The sequence below is a fragment of the Nylanderia fulva genome, unplaced genomic scaffold (genome assembly GCF_048542155.1).
Source record: "Nylanderia fulva isolate GAGA-0341 unplaced genomic scaffold, ASM4854215v1 Scaffold2, whole genome shotgun sequence".
NCBI classification, from domain to species: Eukaryota; Metazoa; Arthropoda; class Insecta; order Hymenoptera; family Formicidae; genus Nylanderia; species Nylanderia fulva.
The window spans coordinates 5,286,908-5,314,735 of record NW_028190263.1 but is presented as its reverse complement, the minus strand read 5'-3'; the positions used below and the strand labels follow the sequence as shown (position 1 = coordinate 5,314,735).

General features: G+C 39.8%; 1 protein-coding gene across 1 annotated transcript in view; it reads left to right on the top strand.

The window, feature by feature from the left end:
* Nucleotides 1–27,828, top strand: part of LOC114942908 (neural cell adhesion molecule 1) — a 93,057-nt gene that overhangs the window by 40,881 nt on the left and 24,348 nt on the right. Inside the window, exons 2-4 of the mRNA XM_029318388.2 lie at nt 16,815–16,941; nt 20,632–20,843; nt 21,453–21,770. Coding sequence (XP_029174221.1) covers nt 16,815–16,941; nt 20,632–20,843; nt 21,453–21,770 — 657 coding nt within the window. The remainder of the gene's footprint in view (nt 1–16,814; nt 16,942–20,631; nt 20,844–21,452; nt 21,771–27,828) is intronic.

The following is a 27,828-nucleotide window of genomic DNA, read 5'->3' as shown; positions in this document are numbered from 1 at the left end:
ATGGTATTTAAAGAATTTGTTATACATTGTAAGCTATTTTTAGCGTACACGTGACAAATTGTATAGTAATAGTATTGAATGAATGAACATTTCTATGAGTACAAAAGAGACTTAAAGCGCTAATGGGAAACTTTCTCGCATGTACAATTTTATGAGCGTAAATATATAAACCCGCGCAGTATACCATAATCTTAAAAATTACCCTATTAGAATTATTTCTGTTTTTTCAATTACGATCGATAGTTCGAAATTTTTAAATACTTGTTATGCAGACGCAAGAACTCTTCAATTATAAAGTTCTATTATAAATTTTTATATATATTTTAGAATAGCTAGAAATAATAACAAGCTTTCAGAAAGCTTATACATTATGTCTGGATAATATAAGATATGTATAGATGTATTTATAATAGAAATTGCGTATGTTTTGAATTATGGCATATAAAATAAAAAATTAACTCGAATAATACTATTATTTTTACATTGTTTTCGTAATTAACTTTTCATATTAATCAGATGATTAGCCATTGTAGTAATATTAAATTTAACTTTTCTGTTTGCTATTATACGTTCAATTCGATACAAGATAAAAAAGACTGTAATTTATCATTATGTGCTTTTATTTACTTCGCCACACAATACTAATGTCATTTATAGATATGTTTTTGCAAGTGAAAAGATTTTCCATTATTTTATACAATATATTATCGTATTAAAAAATATACTATTGTATAAAATAGTAGAGAATTTTTGTGATTTGCGGTGCACACACACACACACACACATATGTATATATCTTATAATTTACCTTGAAACAATTAGCTACCTCTTTCGTTTACTTTGTTCAGTTGAACATCTAGCCAACGAAGTATTCATTACCTTGAAACAATTAGCTACCTCTTTCGTTTACTTTGTTCAGTTGAACATCTAGCCAACGAAGTATTCACTCGCACTTTCTCGAGGTTTATACTCCCCATCACGTACGCAAGAGTTAATGGATCCTCGGATGAATCTATATGGCAACCGCGTTAGAGAGCTCTGAGAACGTGTCGCTCCTTATTTACGGTATAAAACACCTACATGCATCCTTCCTTTGCACACGCGATATCCGTCTCCTCTCTTCCTCGGTCAAAGAAGAGGTCGCTTTACTTTTATGACGGAGAGTAAAGGACGAAAGTAAATCGCAAATAAAGGTCGTTCATGGTCCATTTCGGTGGATCCTCATCGGGTTGCGATGGCTTCTTTGTCACAATTCTATATCTCCGTGATAGAATTATACAGCTACCCGAGGAAGTAGCTCCCGCATTCAGCGTATAGCTCCTGAATTTTGCGGTGCAGCCTTCGCAATATTTCTGCATACATGGCCCGCCAGACCACAATTTTTTAACATCATTTACGGCATTAAACGCACCCACCACCCGCGTTTCTGCACCGTAATTGTGGTTCCTCGTTACGCTATTATAACGACGTTCGTAATACCGCCTCTCGTAAAAAAAGAGTACGTCATATCTTTGTAGACGTGCATTCATAATAATAACAATTAGCGCTTCCTGATTTAATGAGCATTCCGCGCGTTACCTTACGCGCGGAATTAAGTTTAATACGCAAATTCCCGTTTTTCTCTTGTCCCGTATATGGGAAAAAAATCTGCAAACCACATTTTATTATATTTCACACGAGAAATTTTTCATAACGATCAATCGAATCTGCGAAAAAAAAAATTACGGGGCTGCAATTTAGAGATATCGTGGTGCCCATCGTCGCCAGAGCAATTTGTCACGCGACTCGAAACAAGGGCACAAAATACGTACACAAAAATGATTCTCGACCTCTTGACCAATATAAGGGTCCTCCGATTTATTTGCGTGCAAGTCGTACGCGGATCTTGGATCGAACGAATTCTAAGGGAAACCAACTGGTGTGCTGCGGGCTCCCTCAGGGGTTAAGCCCCTGGACCTAAATCAATTCCCGTTTGACAAATCTTCGGACGATGCCGGACGACGGCAGATATTTCATTGGCCGTACAATCTCGCTACCACGCGCACTTTGCAGCATCGGCCACGCGAGTTTTAGATGCCAACTGATTGGAACATTGCGGTGCATTAATCTTCACTTTATAAGGAAGACAATTTCGAGCGTTCTAAGAAGTTTGACATATTTTTCGTATGAAAGTTATCTGTCTGTATTATATATGAAGTCATGGACCAGATGGTGAATGAAGAAACATATATAAATAGGAAAAAGCAATTTTTTAAAGCGAGTTAAAAAGAGATAAATGATTGACGCGATAATTTTCTCAGTCATATTCTTCGCAGAAATTTATTATGGTCGAAATAATGCGAATGTAAAGAGCGAAACTCTCTGGGAGTATTCGTAGAGGAAAATATGAACAGATGACATAAGAAAAGATGAAATATGGAAAAATTCTGCGAAACTGAAAGTGCTGCTGGAAACCAGGAATACCATGGTACAACGAAAGAGGAGCGGAAGAAATGAAAGGGGCATAAGACAAATATTACGTAAACGTATTAGTTCAGTAAACTGGTAAGACAGTAACGAAATTTTCGATAGACAATGTTTCGTTCGTTTAATTTGGTCGACCTTGGTTCTTCAATGCTATTACCTTATTAATGCTAACAAAGATATGTAGAAATAGATTCAAGACAGTTGATTTTAGTTAATTAATAAATAATATTAAACTTGTCTAATTTTAGCATTCATATGAGAGGGATACTCGAGCAATAAATTTTATTTGGTATAAGTTTAGTAATAGAATAGTTATAGGCAAACTGAAAGTTACAAGTAAACCGACGTCAAAAGCACATTAATAATATCGTGACATGGTTCTTGTTTGATCGACAAATATGATTCGTGATTGTGGGAAAAGTTTGGCATATAAGCGAAGTTGTTCTTTAATAATTCTTCATTGTTATTGTGAGAATAACTGCAAAACACTTGAATATATATAGTATTTTCGATTTTATTTATTTCGGGCGGCTACTTATTGTAAAAGCTTCAGATTATATCTTCTAGAGTTTATGTGTGGAATCCTAACAATCACATTAAAGTTTTTTTTATTTATATTTTTATAATTTATAAATAAATAGTTGAGATGGTTATTTGCGTCTATCGATCGTTCTTTAATTGTTCAAAATATGATCGTCGAATGTTTTAATATCAGACTGTTGAACATAAAGCATATTTCTATAATTAATTCATTATTTTATAATTCGGACAATTAAATGCGTTAAATAAAATGTATGATTGTTACATGTGCAAAATTATATATATTTATAAAAAAACTCAATAAAAAAATATTTGCAAAAGAGAGGCTTGAAAAGTTGAAAAAGAAATGTTTGTATTTTTAAAAACACAATTATAATTTTTCTTTTGTTACTTTCGAAAACAGTAATATCTGAAAAGGTTCCCATCCGATCGCAGTTACGAAAGCAATTACCGTTTTCGATTAATTCTATCCGAATCGTACTAGCCAGTTTCTTGAAACAATACGGCTTAAGGACGAATTTCCAACCGCATTGTTGCGTTCGCCGTAATGAGATTGGTCAGCGAAATCGAGACGGGCTTAGTACTCAGATCATGCTCTCATCGAACCGAATTACATACCGTATTCTCGCTTGTGAGATTAGCAATAAGGTAACAGAAGTGATGTATTCAACGAATGATATTTTGATGTAAAATTTTCTGTAATAAGATCGAAGCTGTTTCAGTCTTGTTTAAATAGCATTCGTATTTCTGTTTAATCTATAATGCCTCATTAATAAAAATTTCTGCATGCGCGTGTCTTCTTATTTAGATATTTGTAAAGTCGAGTAAGAGAGGAAACTGTATTATTATATTACAATTTGATTTTCAGATTGAATAATTTCGTTCACGCATCAATCAACGATATACTGATAAAAGTTTAAGCTCTCGTTCTCGCGAAACGCCGAGTCGTCGACAAAATATATTTTATTCACTCCGATATGTCAGATGTGATAAACGAATTAAGTTTGACAGGTAGATAACACCTACGCGCTGTCGATACTTGATTAAATCATTCAATAGCATCGAAACAGGTGTCATCGCGCGCTCAGGTTCGCGAAATTGAACATTTGTCCAAACGGCAAACATTTTACAGCAACGATGATTTTAAGACAAAGATCGTAAACGGTATGTCGCAATATACATCAGTATTACGTCTAATCGATATCGTCTTAACTCCGAAAGCGTTCGTATACGATTCGGAATTTTAAGCATGATTGCGAGAATTTGACGTGATAATGTCAAAATTGATCGTCGAAGCAATCAAAGGACGAGGACGATCTTATGTATTTCTCCGACATCCCCGCGTGATTTAGATCATAACAAGTATATCGCATCGTTACTCGCTCCGATCACGTTCCGATTCGGGGTAATGCACGCCCAGAGAAACTTGGATGGATTCGTCGGCATCGCGAATACTCCGGGTTCATCGCAATATCTAATTTCGATATTCGCGTCCGGATGAGAGCCGCATTGTTCTAGAAACTCTGGCGCCGCGCAATTACAATTACTCCGCGGCGCGAAAGCTTACCGTGTTGTCGTCGTCTCGGATTACTCGATATAGTATCGAGCCGATGCTATACGCGCGGCTTCGTTCTGAATACGTCTCTCGAACGGGGGGATGAAACCCCCGTCGAAAGTTCGCCGAAGACGAAGTCGCGGAAACTAGGCGACGCCCGCGAGAGAGAGAGAGAGAGAGAGAGAGAGAGAGAGAGAGAGAGAGAGAGAGAGAGAGAGGTCTTACCAGGGTCGGCTGCATCCACTTCAATGCGAGCGCATTAAAACGAACTTTCGCAGTGGTGGGATATAGCACTAGGACGAGACAGGGTAGTCTTGGAGAAGTCAGTCGAATCTCTCTCTTGAGTTACGCACGATCGATGGTAACAGACCATGTAATCCATCTCCTATTTTTTTTTCCTTTTTTTTTATTCTCGCTAGCACTCTTTTTCTCTAGTCTTGCGCTTCGAAAGTTATTCTTTTATTTTTCGATCGACCAGCTACCAACTGCGCGCGAGAACGTGTATCGCCATCCCTTTCACGTCTCATCCGACCGCTTAAAATTTGCCTTTGAGAATTATACTCGCGCTTCACTCGTTCGATCAAAGAGTAATGAGCGTCGCACAGAGGCAGTACCTGAACAGATCCCGGAGTAGATAGAAGGATCTGTTAATTAGGTAATCCGAGACTCTCCTCGCCGAATCGATACCGGGTATCGCGCGCGCTCGAGGTTAAACTATCAATAAATCGCAGGAACCTGCACTGGGTTTTATGCTTCTTTTTTAATCAATTGAAACGCATAATTTTTTGCTAACATTTGATGTGACATTACGATTTTTACGATATATTTTTATTCTCTCTTCTGTGCAATTTATTACAAAAATGGCTATAATGTGTATAATTTTGTATAAAATTCGTTCTCGAAAATATTGTAGTTGGAAAATTTATGACAGTATATGTATAGGCAAATTTATTTTATAATGAGGTAATTTTCTTTTTCATGGTAATATTTGTTACATGTGCTAATCAGCATAAGTGCTGTGTGCAAAAACAAAATATTTATTCCGAGAGTAAATTGCATTTTAAAAATAAATTTTTTGATAAATATATTGCGTTGATTTTTGCTTACTGAAACATATGCAAGTATTAAAGTATAAAATTTATATCGTGTTTTGCAATGCAAGTCAATTAACGAAACCGGCCATCAATTCCGTAGAGCCATGACGTTTATGTTACTCGCACGTACGAGTCTTTCAATCCGTGTGAGCAATAATTTGTAGGAAAATTGAAGTCGATCTCTGTGTGACTCTCGCACACTTTGGCCTCTTCGCCATTATTTTCGTCGGCGGCGAGACTATATACCCAGTGCGGAATTATACGGTAATTTCGAAACGGCGTCTTAGCCGACGCCCTATTTCCGCTCCAAGAAGTAATCTCGAGCCGGATAACACGTCGTACCCGTTCGTACGCCGGAAAGCCCTCTTTCGGGATACGCGGAAGAGTATATACCGAAAGCTCCCGCTAGTTTACTGCCACGTGATTTCAGACTTTCCTGCCCGTCCATGTTCGCTATGGTATATCACGTCCTCGTTTCTTCGGATTCTCTCTCTATTCTCATTAGTCTTACTTTCTCGACTCTTCCTTTTCATTGCACATTTAACCGAGGAAAAATACATAGAAATGTTCCGCGCAATCCGAATCGATTTCATCATGGTGCGCTAATAATAAGGTCAGGAGTCTGAACATAAATATGTTAAAAGAAAATATATGTTCGCGATATTACCCAACTTTCGTCTATCAACGTAGATTTCTCTGATTTATCTGCTCTAGTTGCGATAATTTAATAAAGTAAATCATTTAAAGTCCACTTAGCTTATCGAAAAACAACGTGGGCAGTGTAAATTACAATATTTCGGTATATTTTAATTAACGACGCGCAGCACGACTGTATGGGAGGAATCGCCGGATACCTGAACTGCATCGAAAGTTTGCGCGAGAATAAATATTCACGACATGCGTCGCGATACTCGCCGCTGAACACAATAACTCATCAGTACCTGCTGCTGCCGTATTGGAAAACTCTCTCGGACGGATAAATACCGGCATATTGCCGAATACGAGATAACGCAGCATCCAAGCTATGCATTTAGGACTTGGTCTCCGCTTGTGAAAGGATCTTTAAAGCTTGCCAATGCACCACGAGAAACCTTCTTTTCCTCCGTCCAATCTTTTTCTCTCAGTCAGGACGTTCTTTTAACGGGAGTAAATAAGTAACAGGATACAAAGAACGGTCGGAAACTTTATCGAGGGAGCACTCAAATCTGTCTTCTCCTCCCTGGAAAGCGGGTTTCTGTAGAACAATGTCCACGGGAAAGCAGCAGCTTTGAAGCTCAACTGCAGGGTTTGACTACACAAAAAAAAACCGACAGATATGTCCCTGTGTTTTCTTATAATGCCCGTGACGCTCATTTTTATCCCGAGTTTGTCGGCATGAAAAAGTGTTTACTCTGCGTGATACGGTTTGCGTTAAATTTCGCTTTTTTTTCGTAATTGCGTTCTATTATTAACAAATGACCGAGTGCATCGAAGCGCGCTGTATCTCGTTAAAAAAATAGATGTAACGACAAATAAATCTTGTTTTAAAAATTCTGTAATTTTACTGAGCTAACGAAAAAAATATTCAATTTAAAAAATTTAGAAATCAAAGAGCACCCGTAGGACAAAAATTTAAAGATTTTTACTTTAATATTGACATTCATAAGAATATCAATGAATTAATATTTTCAGTTTTTTTTTTCACAACAAACATGTTTTTGTTTTACAATTACATTAATTTTGGTGACAACATAACAAAATATAGCAATACACATATATATTTTATTATATTATTTATGATGTTTTTTATACATACATAAAATTTTTCCATTTCTTTGATTAGATAAAGAAATGTTATATTCAGACGGAAGTATTCGCTCGGAAAATTCGGAGATCGTAGCTGTAACAAGAGATATCTCGGCAATGTCTGATATGTCCCGCGTTAAGAATATCGTCGAACGCGAGACAGAGGAAACCGGAAGGAATGCAGCGGACGTATCGGGAGGTGAGATAGACGTCGGGCGAAAGAAAGGAAATAAAGAAAGGGAGGCGAACGGACGCACATGGTACCGAGTTCGAAAGTGGCCGCGCGGCGGATGCTGCTAGATATCCGGGCGAGATATCCAACGACGGGAAGGGTGGCGAGTCGCGGGGATGGAATGTGGGGTGAAAATAGGAGCCGCCTGTTTCCGCGGCTTCTTCCTCTCCCGAGGGTCAGAGAGACACGCACACATATATGTATACACAGAGAGAGAGAGAGAAGGCAAAAGGGGAAAACTTGGCACGCGTCTGGCATACGGGACTGCCCGTTAAAACCTGCGAGGGTAGACACCAAATGCTATTCCGCACACGGCTTTCACGCTTCGCGGCACATACTCTGTGTCTGGGAAAAATAGAAACAAGAGAAAGAGATTATATGGGAAAGGGAAGGGGATGGAACGCGTTGCGCTGGCCGATGGAGCTCCACTACTGCCACGGTCGTTTAGCACGTTCTTGAGCTTCGCGCGAAAATTGGAAAGCATCGAGCACAGCACGGCGGTGCGAGCTTTCGTCGTAATTTTAAATGGGCGCCTAGAACCAGGGCGTGCTGCACCCTCGACGTATCGCCTCTGCTCACCCCCTTCCGTCTTTTCATTTTCTCCGACGAAACGAGCGCGCGCCCTCGGTAGTTTTTCGACTTACGGTGCAACATACACATACATCGTACATCGAGCGCGCAAACGCACGGCTATATACGAATTCGCCTCTCATGGGATTTTATTTGCAGTCGATTTCATTTCGCTGGGTAACCAATTTGAAACTCTATCGTTGCTGCATAATACATCCCGGGTCACGATAATTTCTCTAGCGAGCTGGTATTCATTTTATCCGCAAACAAACAGATCTCTGTAATTTATATCGCAGCACCAATCTATCCGCGCGCAGTTTCAATTTTTTACATGGGACGTAGAATGGGATTTCCTCTCTACATATTTGTACATCCCCTGTATATATACAGTCGATTATTTTATCAATTTAAATTAAAATTCTATCGTACTTATATAATTATCGGCATTTGTCTTCGAATAGATGTGTATAATTTGATTAAAGAATTTTTTAACCGTAAGTAAGACAGCTGCATTACAATTCAACGAAAAGAAACGAAATCTTTCTCTGGTTCGCAGGAAGCCGTAAAATCGCTGGCCGCATTTCTCGCGAATCCGGTCATTTTTTTGTGTATTTTTTGGTAAACTTCTTTCGCTCCGCGCGCGATCGGTAATTATTGCCTGCAACTTCTCCGTCCTCGTATAGCCAACAAAGTGATTTTACCTTCTCCTTCGACTTGGCTATAACGAGCACCGAGACTCCCGATAATTGCGGGATGCTCCGTAATTGCGCTCTCTCTCTTTCTCTCTCTCTTGCCGCTGTTATATTATATTTATTTTTCTCCGAACGTTCGACCGAGGCGATCCAGGCTTGTGTGCGACGACGATTATTTAGTAATATCTATAAATCACAAGGTGGGGAACGAGACGAGACCCGACATTAGGCGCCGGCAAATTATTCGCCGTCCGAACGTAGTAAGTTTAGCGCCGTACAATAATTGAGATAGCGCGGAGCGCGCGACTGTTTATTTTCCTCTCGCTTCTTGATCGGTGGAACAGCTGGGCTGACGATATCACGACTGTAAATTACAATCCTGCGTGTTTGCTAAAGGAATACTAAGAATACCGTGGGATAAGCATATAGCGAGAGTGAGACCTGCCATTTATATTTTAGGATCCTCATTCTTTTTTTACTACTTATCGTCGCACGCAGTCGCATTTTTCTTTCCTTACTAGTATATACATACATATATACATACATATATATATATATATGTATATATATATATATATATATATATATATATATATATATATGTGCGATCCGCGAAAAAGAATCGGGTCTTCAGGTGACTCGAGAACCCGGAACCTTCCGCTTGCCGGGCGACTGCTCTAACCATTAAGCTACCTAGGTCCTCTTCTGCCCAACCTTCTCCGCATCACCCACTCATGCGTTATGGAGGAGTCCCGATACTACACTCGGCCGTCCTGCATTGACATTCGCCCTCGAATGTCGCCACGCGCTAGTGCCACCGGGCCTTTGGGCCTCTTTCCCACCCTTAGGCGACACCCGCAAACCGTCTCTAACATCGTTTTGCTTCGTGTAGACCGGAATCCTGCCTCCATCCCGGACGAGCCCCCAAATGTGGGATTCGCGAAAAAAAATCGGGCCTTCGGGTGACTAGACCGGGACACATCACCCACTTATGCGTTATGGAGGAGTCCCGATACTACATATATATATATATATATATATATGTTTGTGTGTGTATATATACATATACAAGTGTACGATACCTCATAGCGTGCGAATGGATCGGACCGAAACGTTACAGCTTTTGTATGTGCGTCGAAGCGATATAATTCACACACTGCGCATTGCAAGATTACAGAGAAGTTTTGCAAAGTCACGCTTTCGCGAAAAATATTTTCGGTATACCGATATCCGATGTATTTCTCAAAGGGAAATGCGCGCCTGGCTGTGATATATATGCCAGTATTACTCGACTTTAATGCACGACGTCCGTGATCGTCGAGCTAAGGCAGAATCAGGTTGACCGACATGCAAGTCATTACTCCCACACGATCGAGATTATTTTTTCTTTTTTTCGCCACTTAGTGCCACTAGAGGACCATAAAATCATATCGCGTTGCTGTACCGTGTATAGGCCGTCACTCGTAAAAAAACAAAGTGCGGCACGAAAAAAATCGTAAAAGAAGAAAAAAAGTAAAGACATCGTTTTACATCGTCGTCAAATTTTACGGCGTTTCATGAAAAAATATTTTCAGTCTCTGTATAAATATAATTTGTTTCTTTAATATTATTTTCGCACGAGAGCAAAATACTCCCAAAATAAAAGGTAGTTGATGCATGTCAATCAGATCAATAAATAACGAAACAAATGCATTCAACTGGCTTATTGTAAGAGAGCTCATAAAAAATGAAGACTAATGAAAGTGAAATAATTCAAAGTGACGTGTGCTCGCGATTTTTTTTTTGTTTTTTATTCTAATATCACGATAACAGAGCGGCAGGTTGAAACATAGCTGTACAAAACGCGAGCAATAAAAACGTGTCAATCTTTAATTACGTCACTTTTTTTTTCAGTGACGATTTTTATTGCCCTTTTTCGTTTTATGATTCGAGTAATACGTCGGATTTTTGAGATACGATCGTGATACACCATATCGTACGAAGCTCGTGTATCTCTCGTACGTAATATATACAATATATGCTATAACTCATAAGAGAGATTAATGTCTCCGGCGGAACTTGAGAACTGCAAAGCTCTCTGCTATAGAACTATTCTGTTCTATGCGAAAGCTGTTACTCGCGCGAAGGAAACAGACGCAGGGATCGTGATGCGACTATAGAGCGGCATAAAGAGGAATTTAAGGCCACGGTGTTCTACGAGAAAATTCGAGATTTCTTATTACGACTGAATGCGTCCGCGTCGAGGGCCGCTCCGCGGTTACAATGATTTTTAAAATACGTTCTGTGTAAATACACGGGGAAAGGGAAGCACTTTAGTACCGTGAATTTTTACGATGATCTACATATATATGTATATTGTGGCAAAATGGAACTTCTTTGTTTGCGCATCCATTTCGACCATCGAGTCGTAACGTCTACGCTGCAAACAGCTTATGCACGTTTTTATATTGCGCTATTATTTTATCCCATAAAGCGGGGACTCTGATATCTTACGCAACGCATACTTTTCTTTGCAGGATATTCATGCGATTCAATAATTTTAGCATGTTGTTCGGACGACAGTAATAAATGTAATGTACGCAGGAAACGTCAGCGTATAAACGACTGAATTATTATGAAATTAAGGTCTTGAAAATTCTCCAACTATAAAATTTCTATAATCGTAAATACCGATATAGTTCAGCTGTTTCACTCTCCATTTATTAGGTTTTCACCTTTTATTCGCAAAAAATGAACTTTATCGCATGTTGCATTATATTATGTGTTGTAATGTCAAAAACCTCTATATAAATATCTTGACAATTCACGCGATTACTTAAAGGCTGAGCTAAATTTATTTTTTGAGCAATATATATAAGTAGATTATCGTCTTAGTCGGCTAATAAATAATTTGTTATCACAGTTTCTTGTAAATCGGCTTTACTTATTGTATAGTCGAGATAAATTCGTAATATACATAATCTTAAATTCTGTGAGACAAAAATCGCCAATCTATAACAATCGACTACATCGCGATAATTTTTATAATGAAAGTAGATTTTAATCCAAAATAATGTTGTATATTAAATGAAATAATCGCCTAAAACTATATTGAATTAAGATTTAAAATTGCAAAATTGTTATTAAGAATAATAACGGATTTCGATTATTTAATTTTCGATAAATTTATTTATTTTTTATTTTAGAATAATAACAGATTTTGATAATTTGATTTGCAACAAAATTCTCTCTTGTCTTACGCTAAAATTAAACGCGTTACAAGCACCAATTATTAATCAAGAAGATAATAGTTCCGATAAGTTTAAATAAGCTGCTAGAATGAAGCGATTGAAGTAAATTGATGTAAAATAAGATTTCAGAAATAACGAAGGCAAGATCAGATGGAAAATGTTAAAATTAATAAAATTCGCGATTTAATAACACTAGTAATTAATGGAGATTAAACACGCAATTAATAAATAAAATTATCTTGCTACGTCAACTTGTTTATTTTCCTGATGAAATAGTTTTTGATTGTGTTTCGGGGACATGATGATTTATCGTCAAGTCTATTAGGCAAGCGACTGACTCTATCGATTCTTACTTCATCGCGCTGCCGACTTGAATAACGTTTTCCATCCGTAACGGTAACCGCTGCACGTACTTCAAACGGAGTAGACGGTCTACTTTAAAAATCGAAGCTTCGCTTATATAATCTATCTGCAGTGCACGAGGCTATATAAAATTATGAATTATTCTCCCTCGTCGAAGTACTTTGTCGTCCAACCGGAATTACAATAACGATTGCTCTTATTTCGAAATTTCGCGCGCAAACTGTGTTGAATAGGGAATTCCTTATTATTGTAACAACTAGTTTCGTATATTTTCTCGATGAAAAATCGCCGGTGAAAAATTAATTAAGAATAAACCCGTTGAAACGTTCATATTTTCTATGTGTCATCCGTGATTCTATCAAAGACATAATTAGAGACTATCGAAGCATTCGCTGTCATTGTGATACGTGATTGATCGCGTCTTGACGTAAATTGAAAACATCTACATGCTAGTTAAGAATATGACAAATGACTCCGACATCGTCGAATGTTCGAAATGTATTTTTTACGCGTGTCACACGGTATGTCGACCGAAAATTTCTTTCGACACCGTCTATTTAACTCCGAGAATATCTCTCTGCGTTGAAGACCTATTATTGTTAATAACACGGACATGTTTAACGTACAATCAAACTCGCATACACTTCCATTAAATCGATCGCCCATACTTATGTAAATTATGGACCCTACGCACGCCTCGAAGATAGAGACGAAAAAACTATACCATCATTTAATTAATCTTTTCGTTTTGACGTCTCGTACGCACGCATTACTTTCGTCGGACTGTTCGTATAAAGTTACTGTATTAGACAGCGACCGGTCATCCATTATTCCAATGAGCAACATCCACAATAATACGAAAGACTAACGTTATTTATTTGAAAGATTACCTTGCCTTGTTCGAAAAAATTGCCTCGAGCCGACCGCTTTATTTCTGCAATATTTTTTTGTAGCTATAAGCTTAACGAAAAAAATGTACGGTTACACTAATATTCGTTTTATCGTCCGACTATAATAGTAGAAAAAGAAAGACACGCATACAACTCGCATTTGAATAGCTAACCGATTTAATCGATTACGTTTTAACTTACAATTTAATTTTAATTTTCGAATGGTTGTTGTAAGTTTATTCGCTTTAACCTAAAAGGTATTTCTAAACAGACTTCTTTACAAATTTTTATTTCTTAATATATTGAGAGAAATCTAATAATTTAACTTTTTAGTATGAAATAATTTTATTGTTGCAATCAATTAATATATCTTTCTTTGAGCCTTTCTATTACCGTCAAATGTTATTAAAATATGCATTAAATAGCGATCTTATTGCAGGATTTATTTACCACGTCATTGTACATTATACCGATTGCGCAATTCTTTTTACTTATTTTTATTTTTCGCACATGGTGCACGAATATATAGCTTTTCTGAATCTCTCATCGTTCGGTAACATATTGGCGGCTATCAGTTGAGAAAAAATAGCTGCGTACGCTTTGCTGTTGAAATAACGCTGTATTTCATTTCTCGATGGCGAGAGCGGATGAAGAAAAGAGAGAGAGAAAAAGAACAGAGGAAAAAAATAAAATCCGTTATATTTACGTTACCAATAAAAAGGAAAATAAACGCGGCGCGCGTTCAGCCGAAGCAATCATCTTCAAGATTCAGGACCCTCCCGCGCATTCGTGAAAACCGGAAAAGATTACTTATTTATGGTTTCTCGCGCGATAAAGAAGCCCAAGATGCCTGCGCTGTGTATACTCGTTTGATGTTGCCTCCAATCGTCAAAGTTAAAAAGAGAGAGAGAGAGAGAGGGACCGCTGATGAATTCGTTTTCTACGTAGGAAGGTTATTTATGAAACCCTACGAGATTTTCCCAACAACGATCTGTACCAGGAACGACGTGGGCGTTTGGAATTCATCACGAGCACAGATACGCGAGATGATTCGAGTATCTGTGTTCGCTAAGCAACAAAGTAAGAAACGCCAGCGGCTTTACACGATGACGGGTTGTTATAATGATGTCGAAGGAAAGACGTAATAATAAGCGGTAGATCTCAGTATATATTGATTGATCCATATAGACGATTCCGGGGAAAAAGGACCATCTCGTGGTTCGTTTAACAAGCGCCTGGTTTTTATCGATCACGATACCGAGAATAAAAATATTCCAAATTATCTTTGCGAGGCAATCGTGTGTTTTCCAGCGAGTTACGAGGTACTGTGAACTTTAACGCGGCAGCGCTACAATTATTCACGCTTCTGGGGACAGCTTCCGCTCGGTCTATCAATTAGTCGTCAATATAATTTCCCTCCCGGTGATGCAAATTTTTCGTGTCAATGGCACGTACATACATACGCGCGAGTTATTCGGAAATGTGTCATTTTTTCGTGTGCGAGAAGTGTCCTGACACGCTGACAATATCGAGACTGTATTTTCTCTAAGTGCTAGCAAAGAGAGAAAGAAGCGTGCAATAAACTGTAGAACTAGGGTTGTGTGACGGCTTAGAACATCGAGGATATCATCCACGCTAATACACTCGTGTTCGTGCTCGCCGTCGTTGACTATGACGACAAAGAAGAAACGATCCGACCTCGGGATATCTTCCATTTTCCACGGTGTCTCTCTTCCATCCTCCCAAACTCGCGGGAAATGTATGATACGCCCACTCGCAGAGTTAAACTGCTATTTTTCTTGTGATAAATGAAATTGTTTTGCGCGCGGCGCTTGTCACGCTCGCGAAACGTTTCGCGAGTTTGTGCGGAGAGCTTCCTCGAGTTTCCTTCTGAACCGCTTCGAAACTTCTCTCCCGGGATTAGATGAGATCGGGAAGAATGTGCCCGTTTAGTAATAGGATCGTGTCCCATAACAATCTTGATCGGCATTTGAATCGGATAAAACGCAAAATCGCGTATGATTTACAACTGTCACACTGTTAAACTTGGCTATCTTAAAGGCATTAATCGAGATAGACAAATTCTGATAGTTTAACTAAGTATATCATATATATTAGATTGTAATATAAACAGTGGTGAAAATATTTCGGGCGAAATAAAAAAAATATTGATTTAATAAAAATTTCTGATGATATACATATATATATATATATTAGATTGTAATATAAATAGTGGTGAAAATATTCTGGGAAAAATGAGAAAAATATTGATTTGGTAAAAAATTGTGATGATAGGCTTGAAACTCTACTGTAATAGTTTGATAGTGTCAGTATAACGAAAGTGCAAGGCAGAAGCATACGTTTCTTTATCGCGTTTCTCATATCGAGCGTCCTATCGTCCTATCGAAGGTCCCGGTTGGTATTCTAATTTCAAATTCAGAGCGTCGAGAGCTCCGCGAGACCGCTCTCAGGACCCTTCAGCAAACACTTGGCACGTTCTTGCAATATCTTGGTGGATCAGGACGCGGAGACACTGACTGCGCACGCCTTTGAACACGTCACCGGCGAACGCGATCTGTTTTTCTCCGCTATTTTCGCCCCATTTTCTCTTGCTTTCTTCGTGGAAGATATCGACGCTTTATAACGCGATCACGAAAGTCCGTGGACTTTCGAGATTGGCCGGTCCTGTTGCGATCGGACGTCGAGCGACGAAACTCTAGCGTTGGTGATCGATGGGATCCCTGGGAGCGATCGCTCTTCAGGTACGACGCTCCCGTTCGAAGCGATCGAGACATGTCAGATGAGACGTCGGGAAACGCGTCGTTGTGGAAAGATAGTATGTCAGAGAGAGAGAGAGAGAGAGAGGGAGGAAGAGGAGACAGCTCATTAAAACGATAACTCCATCTACATGTGAATCTAATCGGGCGGATAAAACCGCAGCGACATCAAACCGCTATCGTCTACTTCATCACGGGAAGGATCTTAAACTCGGGTAGAAGCTCGCCTTTAATCGTCGATGTGTACATCACTGCTAAATTCTCGTCTAATAAGACTTAATCCTAATGTGTTTTCTCGTCGGTGAAAGCTGTATTATATTATATAGCGTTTTACCTGCCGTAGTGATATATCGTGTCAACCTTATTAAAGTGATTGATTATAGCCATGATCGTTCTTGGGCATTAAGCTGTTTTTCTCGAAAATGAGTCTTGAGATTTATGATATTTCTATCGATATCTTGACTTTTTTGTTGAATTGCTCATGGATTAATTATAGGATATATTTTATGATGATTCAGAAAATTTGGCTCGATCGATTTAGAATATTGTGCGCCTCTGAAATATATTTGAGAAAAAAGAAAATTGCTTTTACTTTATATCTACTTTTTTCTTTGTTGCAGTACCGATTGTTGCCATTGATGGTGTAGTCGGAAAGAAGGTGCAGCTTCCTTGCGACATTCGTTCCGATAACGACGAAGTCAACATGGTGCTTTGGTACAAAGGAGGCGGGAATGAACCGATTTACAGGTGAGATTTAGAAAAGAATTTCAAGCTGAAATTAATTGCTCCCTTTTAAATATATGACAATTCCGAAATTTCTGAATAAAAGTATCCTCGTATTTATGCGTATGTGTCACAAAAGAAAAACATTGGAAAAAGTATTTGTATAAAATTACACGAATAGGAAATGCTATAGAATAATGTTATAAATAAAATGGATAAATGCTTATAAAATAAACTTTTAATAAAGTAAAAATACATTCAAATTTACGAATGATTTTTGCATAAAAATAATAATTTACCTACATTTTACATATGTTTCTACGTTAATATGTATTTTTACTTTAAAAAATATGGAAAAAATTACAGTGATAATTAATTTTTCCAGTTTCGAACAAGTAATTTCCATGTAAAAGCACATGGATTTTTTTCTAGTGTAGATATTTTCTATTTACATTTTATAAATTAGCAACGTGTCGGACGGAGACGCGGTTGAAAAAAGATTTCTCTCGAACTCGAATAACCTCTTCTCGAATGCAAAAATCATCCATACCGTCTATATAAAGTTCACTTTCTCGGAAGAAATCAGAAAGGAATGAGCGCGATGGCTCAGGCCCGGAAATTCCTCGCGTTATTTTCCGCGATGAAGTTCATTCGCTCCACTCGAGGGTCGTCGTTTCGCTTCCGCGGCCTGTGAAATTTTGCATATAGAATGGCCGTCCTCCTCATCGTCCGTGGAGTCAGAAAGGAGGCGAGAGGACGCCTCTTCGGGAAAGGAGAGGAGGACTTTGGAGTACCCGACGGGTCATATTTAAGAAATGTAATAAGGTGTAAGATATGTACGGGGGGATGGCAATGCATCGTGTACCCCCGCGTAGTAAAAGCGTAGGGGGTGTCGAGCTGGCACTCGGCTTCGAGAAACGCCGTCATCCCGCTTGTTGTAAAGTCAGTTTAATCCTCGTCGCGACGAGGAACTTTAAATTTAAAGGCGGCCGTCGTACTAAAGCTTCGTCTCACCCCCTTGTCCTCGTTGAACCCCTTCCAACCCCTTGCTTGGCGTCGACTCTTCCCTTCGCGGGACCTTTCGGAGTAAAATATTTATTGCGTGACATCGTGCTCGCTTATCGTACGTACGCTAGACCGTTAAGAAGAGGAAGCTCTACAAGAGACTACGCGGATACGATCGTAACCCTTTCTCGGAGCCTCCTTTCTTGTAAATGTATTCAACATCTCAGCCCGCGATACAGGTGACCCGCATGACATTTGAATCTCATCGTGATTTCCCCGAGAGCTGTTACTTATTTGCATAAAGAACGAGTTTTTTTCCCTCGCTTTTTCATTTAACTGCATTAATCTTATTGATTAATCTTATTCAACAAAATTTTCGCAATCTTTGAATATGATTGAATTTCTCCGTGTCGTCTTTATCCCCGGAAGCTCGTTTAATTTTTCATTCAGTTAAGACGAGGAAGATAGGGAGAGTCGAAAACGATTGACTGCATTTCTTCATAATATTTGATCGCGATCGCATTAGAGATCTTTGGGTTTCAATATTACTCTATAATATTGAGCACTCAGCGTCTCGATCGAACAAAACGCTCGGTAATATTTACAATCTCTTGGGCGGTCTTCGCATTTTACCTATAATAGATAACACTTCGCAAAATCGAATCCACTCAATTCCATTCCGCGTTCCCTCTCTCTTTCTCTCTCTTTTTCGAGAAAGTTTCAAGACACTTAGACCCACAGAAGTGACCTGGTAAATTCTTTTCCTCGCGTGAGACTTTATAAAATGATCGCTGTTTTAGCGAGCGCTCGTAGTAGAAAATAATAGCTAAATAGAAGACACGTTCGCCTACAGAGATCTCGAGTGTTTTTTCGCAACATCTCCGCAATAAATCGTCTCGACAATTTAAATTACTCTTCTTCATCTTTACAAATACATGTAATTTGCCATACAATATAAACGAAGAAAATCGATTCTCCGTAGGTTTTATATTATCGAAACTCGCTCTCTTTCTCTCTCGTCTATTACGCGCTCGGTTTTCCAAAATGTTGAGCGCCGCTTGATCCGCAAATCGTTTCTCGCGAATTGCAAAGAGCAACACAGAGTTAATCTACACTGCAATCTTCCGAGATAACGAAGAAACGCCTGTAGGCGATGCCTTTCCGGAGAGTCTCGACGAATCAGCCTCTCGAGTCGTGATCGACGAGTCGGGTGAGTAGGCAGTCGACCGATCGATCTTGAGAGTCGCTCCCGCCATCGACGAACGCGAGAGGAGCCGAAGTCGGAAGACCGATATGGGAAAATCGCTTTTCAGGATTATCGTTCGCGAGAAAAGTCGGTCAAACGTGTTATATCCGCGGGTCGTTTTCCGGACGGAACGTGTTGTACTCGACCGCTTTTCCGAAGGGTTCCGTATATAGGGGCTGGACTCTATATCTACGACAAAACGAGGCGGAAGTGTCCGGTCTTATCTGTTGAAAGTGCGAAGTGGAAGAATTAAATCGTATTTCAACGTCAATGCCGCGGAAGCGAACGCGGAGGTGGGCGATTTGGGAATACTCAGTCACGAGCGAAAATCCGAACTCTCGTGCAGTCGCGGAACGCAATTTAACTTTTAGTCGCTCGCGGGGAGCCGTTAGAAAGCTCAGTCATGTTCTCTGTTCTCCTCTCCGTTTTCTCTCTCTCTCTCTCCCTTTCGAGTTACCTCTCTTCTTTCCGTCCCACGCGCGAACCCTCTTATATATCCTCCAACCGTCCTTCTAATCCGTCTCCTTTTGTTCCCATCCTTGCGCTCTCATCCGCGGATGCTTAATATGCAATCACGCACTAGGAACGACTCCCATGTGACTTTCATATATACATATATATATATATATATATATATGTGTGTGTGTGTTCGTTCGACTACTAGTCTCTCGAATTCGTAGTTTCGCGAACGATTCTCTAATGCAGTTAATCGCGATAAGAGTATACATATGTTTGAATCCCGAGAGCAAAAAAAAAAGCGACGTAAATATTTAATCAACAAAGATTTCGAATTTAATTTTTTTTAACTAATCATCCACGAGAATGGTAATTTAAAAGAATTTACGTCCGGCAAAAATTCTTCGCAATTAAATTAAAAAAAAAAATGTGGTGGTATCGATAAATTGTTATTAGATTTCACATGCTATAAATTTAATTACGCAATTGTACTGATTTATAATTTTATTATCACGCGATTAGAGGTATTTAATTTTATAACCGAGAAAACTTGTAACGAGATGTTATACGTTTCCATCACTCACTATTCAGAAATATAACGTTCATCATTTATGGTAACTATAATTAATTTAATCACGACAAGCTTTCAATAACGACGTTAGTATAGCCGTTTCAATTGACTGCAATTACATCGCAAATTATGTAATTAAATTGGCACAGTTTTTGATACGAATAACGAGCAAAGCGGTAATTACCTACGATAAATTGACTCTTATTACGATGAGGGACGAGTATTCTACCGCGCAGAAACATTCTAGTATTCCACACACACACACGCACATATATATAAGAGAAAAACACAGAAATTTCATGTTATATTATATATGCGAACGTATAATCAATAATGCAGCGCGTATATTATATATTAATAATAGGTTCGTAATAATTCACAGAGTGAATGCAATCGTTACTGGCCGAGTACAGGAGAGCTAATCGATTTGTTGCAGCTTTGACGCACGCGGTCACCGTCAATTGAGCAACGGCCGTCTTTGGTCGTCGCCCGCGGCATTGGGACCAAGAGCTTTTTTTATCACGGCGTCGAATCCAGCTCACCTCAGCATCGACCGGCTGCAGAGCACGGACGAAGGGATCTATCGGTGCCGGGTGGACTTCAGAAACTCGCCGACGCGGAAACAAAAGATGAACTTAACCGTTATAGGTGAGCGCATTGTATCGCGGTGAAACTCAATCAAGCCGGCGATCACGCAACAATTAAAGTCGGTCCTTTTGATCAAACGCGGTTTAATGGAGGTCGCGTCAAAGTATCGGAGCAAGAAGCACCTCCGAGAGAGAACAGGGTTTTCATGTACACCAAACATACACGTACACTCATACACCTGACGCGTAATTAAACGACGCTAAATATATAAACGCAACAATTCGTCAGGCGATCCGTAAAGTTTGCGCGTTGCGTCGGTCTGTGTATACATTTGCTCTCGATACATTTCGTGGGCGTTGACTTATGAACTCGGCGCTTTCCGGCGCATAAATTAATCCCGGCGTAAGCCGCGCGGTTTGCTCCGCAAACTGAGAGAGAGAGCTCCGCACCGCGGTAATATACTATACTTGGTATAACTATGACCTGTTTTGGGGCCCCATTATAACAGTTAATTCTGCTACAACCGAGAGAGCCCAAAGTTCTCTCCCCGGATTCCACCACATCGACCGCATACGCATCTCTCCCTCGCGCTGACTGTCGCTTCCCTTGACAAACGATCGATTAACGTATCCGCGCTCCGGATTCTAACAACGCATGCTGTTCGCACAGTGCCTCCGTCGAAGCCGATAATATTGGACGAGGCGATGAAGAGTGTCCGGAACATCGAGGAGCCGTACAACGAGGGGAGCGACGTGAAACTGATTTGCGAGGTTCGTGGCGGCAAACCGCCCCCGAAGCTGACGTGGTATCTCGACAACACCGTGATAGACGAGTCCTATCACTACAACGCCGAGAACGGGATCACGGTTAACCACTTGGCGTATCCGAAAATTGGGCGACAGCACCTCAAGGCAAGGCTGATCTGTCAGGCCAGCAACACGAACTTGGTGGAACCGCAAACCAAGCTGCTCGTCCTCGACGTGAATCGTAAGTCGTTCACAATTTTATCTTTTCTTGTCCTTTTTGCATCTATTTTTTTATAATATCCGCTGAAAATGCAGATCGATGAAAGTAATTGTTTTGGTTTTAGCTCTCATCTTTCTCTCTCTCTCGAGTTCCTACGCGACCCAATTTCGCGCGGCATTAAATATCGCATTTACGCATGTCGTCGCAACAGCGTAATTCTAATTTGCAATGTTATGACAACGCGACATTTGCTTTTCATGGTGGCATGTATTAACCAAATGATTCAGTGCGTCGCGTAAAAATGGGTCCCCACAGACTCTGCGTCCGGTGTGCGTAATATTTTCACTCGGCATCACGCGAGAACGATAATTGCATTTACATAAATACTATATGTCCGAAATAGTGTTTTTACATAAACAAGAGAATGAAGAGAGAGAGAGAGAGAGAGAGAGAAAGAAAACCCGTGTAATAAGTGATGATTTTGGCGCTGAATCATCAATGTCGATCAGTTTGCGCAAAAAAAGGGAAGGACCGTTTCAGTGATGATTAAAACGAACCACCGATTAATATATGTACATCCATAGTGAATAACGATCAAGAAATGCTCTACTTATGCTATTCACTTTGTCAATCTCTGTAATGTTGCATGCTCGTGCAATGTAGTTTTTTTCGTAAATTTTTTTATTGGAGTAGCAATTTATCAACCAGCTGCTGCATCTAGTTTAATCTGTTCTAAATAAAAAAATTTCAAAGTTAAAAAAACTGAATACGAAACTTGTTAGCGGTGCTCCCTCGAGCACTACTTATATATATATACGACTAATACAGTGATATTTCGAAATGAGATAGTATCAAAGTACGCAAATATATAGTTTATATTATACATAAATTATTATAATTATTGTTGTTTTTTTATATATAACATTATCGATAGTTATCGCGTCGGGAGCTATGGAAAATTATTGTTTACCTTTTCTCATATTTTGCTGTATATAGCACAGTCGTTAAACGTAAACGTGCCCCGTGGACGTAAAGTGCTGGATATACGTAGTTCCGTGTAACCATTAATGTAAGTACGCAATTATCGCGTGCATAACGAGGTACGAGAGTTCTCCATTTGCGCGTTGTGCGGTAAACGTGAAACTATACCGACAAGTTGATGCGTTTTGCGAAAGAAAAACATTTAATCGCGTATCCACGTATTTTCCTATCTAAGAATGATATCTCCCTGAAATGGATGTTTATTCCTACTTTGTATTTATGGAGAAACGCGGCACACAAACGTCACAATAACTTTCAGAATAAAGTCGCTGATCCTTAACGCCCTGTTGTATCCTGTACTACAACCACAAGAATGTAGATTATAATTCAGTCTTCGACAAAAAAGAATTTCATTTATATCGCGTTAGGAAATCTCTCGCTCGTTAACTTATCACCTTCAAGAATAATCAAGCAGCGTATCTATCGGCGGAATCTGACGTTCGCAAGGAGACGAATTCCCAAGGAATCGATGTAGATATACCTGTACATATATAAGATTCTATTTGAGCTGCTACCAGTGTTTTAGTTAGTTCTCGCAGCTAGCCGTCTGCATCGCTAGACGAATCGCTTGAACGGTCACAAGAAGACGTGCACCGAAGGCCTTTTCACGTGGTCCTGCAGCCGGGCCAAGGTATTCACGTGCTGAACCTATTAGTCGTCGGGCCGAGAGATTAACCGATAGAGATAACGGTAACGCCTCTCGTAAGACGGATCAGTGAATCGCGTGCCTCTCGACTTGCCCGCGCAGCTTCGATTTCGTGTTTTCCCCAGTGCTTGTGAGCGTTTGGCGTGCGACGGCGCGCCAAGTCCGTGTGCGTTGTGTTGTTGCCGGGGGACCCCGGGGGTCGATAGATGTGACGAGAACTCCGCGTTCTCTCTGTGCACGCGTGTGCGTGCGTGCGTTAATCGCCCCCGCATGACGGCTGGGTAAGAAGGTACTCGGCGCGCCGAGATATCGCGTAAGTGGCGACTGGGTGCGCGGAGGGTTCGACTCGTAATGACCCAGTAACGTCGTTTCAGACAGACTGGAGGGGTGGGAAGAAACTGTTCGAACCTTCCCGGGGCGATAACGTTAATGTAAACACGCGTGAAAGCATTAGTACTCGACGTAGCTGCAAGAGGCGCTAATTCGTATAGTCGATTGATCTCGCCGATCGCACGTCACAGACATGCATGCGTGCACGGCCATCACGTTTTGAGGGAGAGATATAAGTGTCGCAATGCACGCCAACACTCTATTTAATAACGCAAGATTAATAATAAATATCAAGAAAAAGCATCGATTAGGAATTAATCTCTGGTTACACTGAATCCTTTTGCCGAAAACAATTACTAGACTGAACGAGTCTAAATTGAACGTAATTATACGCTATCAAAGGCGTATTGTTTAATCATCAGAAAATGTTGGCTATTCTTGATTCGACGACTAAATGAACGATCTTATCCGTCAGTGTAGACAAATTGCTCATTCTTCGCATTTTTGCGATCACACGGAGAATGACTTTGATTGCTTCTATTCAAAGGAATTGAATATATTAAAGCTTCCCCATAGTTATGCGGAATGATAGTTTGGGAACAACTGTGTGATCCTACAGCAACGATATACATAACCGGATAGTAGAGTAGATGTGCGGGCATACTCTCGTATGCGAATAATTTCGTACACTCCCGCGGGTGATGCCTATTAATTCATACATTGCGATGCGCGTCGAATTCGTTCGATAGACCAAATAATAATAAGCATGCATGCCCACGTTCCCGCGTGCTCGAATGCGTATCAATTCATTCTTAATTGCCGCCGCATAAATCACGTTGAAATTTTAGCGGAAAATTAAATACCTTTGAGCACAATGCGAGTTATCTTCCACCATGATTTAACCCTTCGCTTCTATGTCAATTTGGCCAATTTCACGTCTAATTTTCAAGACCAAAGAGAACCGTGTTGCAAAGATTTAGAAGAATTTTCGAAAATTAAAAAGAAATAGCACTCGAGAAAAGTTTTCTTATACATATAATAATAGGTCAATTAAAGACTGAGTAATTGTAATTTTACGACATTTTACAACATCGCGCTGTAGCAAGATTTGATCAGTGAGAATGTGAAAAATAAGTAAGCGGGCACGAAACGCGTGACGCGGCTAAGCGTGACGAAAGCTTTTCGAGTGACCTGGTATATGTCTGCATCGTAGCATGCAAATTGCGCGCTTTGTTCATAAATTTTTTGCCAGAGTGAAACACAAATGGTGGAAGCGTATATATACATATATATATATATTCGTGTGACGCCCGGGATTCATGACACACCGGGTTAAGAATTAAAATCGACGTCAATGTGGTAACCAGTCGGCTCGCTAGACTTGCCAATTGCAATTGCGCCAATTTGCATCCGGTCATGCGCGCATCGGCGTGCACGCACGCACGTACGCGCACATACACGCACGCATACTAGCACGCACTTTCACGCGCGACGTTCATTCGTGCGCGGTCATGCGCGCGCCAGGACTGTTCACTTGATAATAATTAATAACCTCCCTCTCTTTCTCCCGTCGACTCTCGCGCGGCGTTTCTATGGCGCGCAGAACATCATCGTCATTCATCAGGGGGGCTATCTCGACTTGGTTTTCCCCGATAAGACCGAGAGATTTCTCTTCGCCGTGAGCCATGTGCTTTTCGTCGATGGCTTCTACGAGGCATTGATTTCGGTCAGACGGCGCCGAGAGTCGCGCTTTTCGGAGCAGGTGGCCGTGTTTTAGAGACGTCTGGAAATAAATGAGAAGGTGCGAAGAGCCGCTGGGTTTGTATGTGATAAGTGCGCCAGAGTCCCCGGGAGCAGTCGCACTCGTTCGACTAAGGGAATTATATACGAACAAACGATAACGCTATGGTAAACACACACGCGTGAAGCCATTAAGGCGCGACCCGTGAGCGAGCGTTAATTCACAGGATGATTGTTTGTCGATGGTCGTTGCAGTCGATAATACACGAGTAAAACTTGATGGATACACATTACGATTAACGATAAAACGAGCTGGATTCTACGCATGGAAAATAGGAAGAAAGAACGACTCTTTTCGCGGCACTCTCTATTATATTGACATTATGAGGTTGATCGACTTCCAATCTCTCTCAATGCTGTATTTTTACGTTAAAGATTGAAAATATAAGGATGCACAATTTTTAGAAAATATTTTTAGTTATTTTTGAATTTTTCTTATTTCTTCAAATTTTCGATAATCGAAAATTAAACTAACAGGTTATTTAATGAAAACACTAGAAGCAAGCGTGCGAGCATGACATTCTAGCACGGCTGATAGAGTGGAACAATTTGTCAAAGCCGTCGACGATTGCTGAATTACGAATGACAATAGAGCCGCAACGTCGAAAGTTTGATTCTACTGATATCATTCTACCGAGAATCAATTATTCTCGGTTTCTCCAATAAAACGCACCGACATTTCGTGCTCTTGCTCTCTTTCTCTCTCTCTCTCTCCAATTGAACGTCGAAAATAAATACAATCGTTTCTCCTCGTTTCACGGAAATCGTAGGGTGCGATTACGATACTCGATGGTGCATCCAATGATGCACCTGTCGATATGCAATCCGTACTGTAGAATCTTCATGCATATGTCAGACCCACCTCTTGTGCGAAATAAAATTATTTTCGAACGTAATCGCGATATTTATCAAGGCATTGTTAAAACGAGAAACATCAATCTGAAAAACAGATAAAACCGATTTTTCATTGCATTTGTGCAACAAAGTGGTTTTCGCAATCCTCTCGTTTTCTTCTTATTAAACAGATAAATCCTTGACCATCGGATTAGTAGATGCAAAAGTTGATTCGAATGAATGAAACTTTTTCTAAGTGCAAATATATGATCAGAGCAACACGAGGACCATCGAACAGACATCATGCATGTGCATGTGCATATATGTGGTGTATCCATGTATGTGTGTATGTGGGCGAGTGTAAATGTCAGGAAGAGGGTACAGGGCGAAACGCGGAGGAACCAATTTCAGAGAAGTGGCTACCAACTAATGGCAATTAGGGGTTGTATGAGTGGCTGGCCGTGGCGGCGCATAAGCGTGCGTTGAAATTTACGAGGACGACCGCGCGTCCACCAACGTAATATTAAAGATAGCTCGATCATTTGCGATCAATATGGATATCAAATAATGAATATTAAATAATCGCGCCACGTGTGGCGCAAGACATCAAGATACTACAAGCGCGAGCTTGAAGAATGAAATAATCTTGTGTAATTTCCGAATTGCTTTTCTTCATATTAATAGATAGATACATCACATCGTACGGTATAGTCATTCGTTATATTGTGATATTAGGGTCAAGGATGGATCGATATGAGAAGTAATAATACTTAAGCTTGAGATTTGACGATAATTCCTCTGATGTTCCTTGGAATATTTATTTCTAAAATAATGTTTGTTTCTTCTTTCATGGGTTAACCGTTTGCATTTCTTAGATAAATACAATCGTAGCATTTAAATATAAAAACATTGAATCAAATTTCTAAATCAGCGTTGCATGAAATATAGGTCGGAGAGAGAATAAAATTGATATTGGAAACAGATATTGGTCACCTATGGGAGAAAGAGAGAAAATACGATTGCATTTTAGTATTGAGACTTTAATTCTATCAGAAAACGTATTATTCCGTATCGTTTTTAGTATCAAGATCATTGAAGCTATTTCGAATACAACAGATCGCAGATGTTTCAGTACAAGTGGATTTTAAAATAAACGATTGAGTAAGAGAACAAAAAGTTGGTGATTGAAGAGTCAATTGTGAAAAAAATAACTATGATTGAGCTATACACGATCGAGTTTTGTTCAACAAAAGAATATTCTACAAGCGTGTGTAATATTTCAATGGCGCGTAAAGGAGAATAAACGATAAGAGCGACTTGCTACTTTAAACAGTACGCTGGCTCGTCTTCTGGAAAATCTCTTACAACGATCGTAAACGACACAAGATACGATACAATTCTCTCTTTTTCTCTATCTCTCTCTCTTTT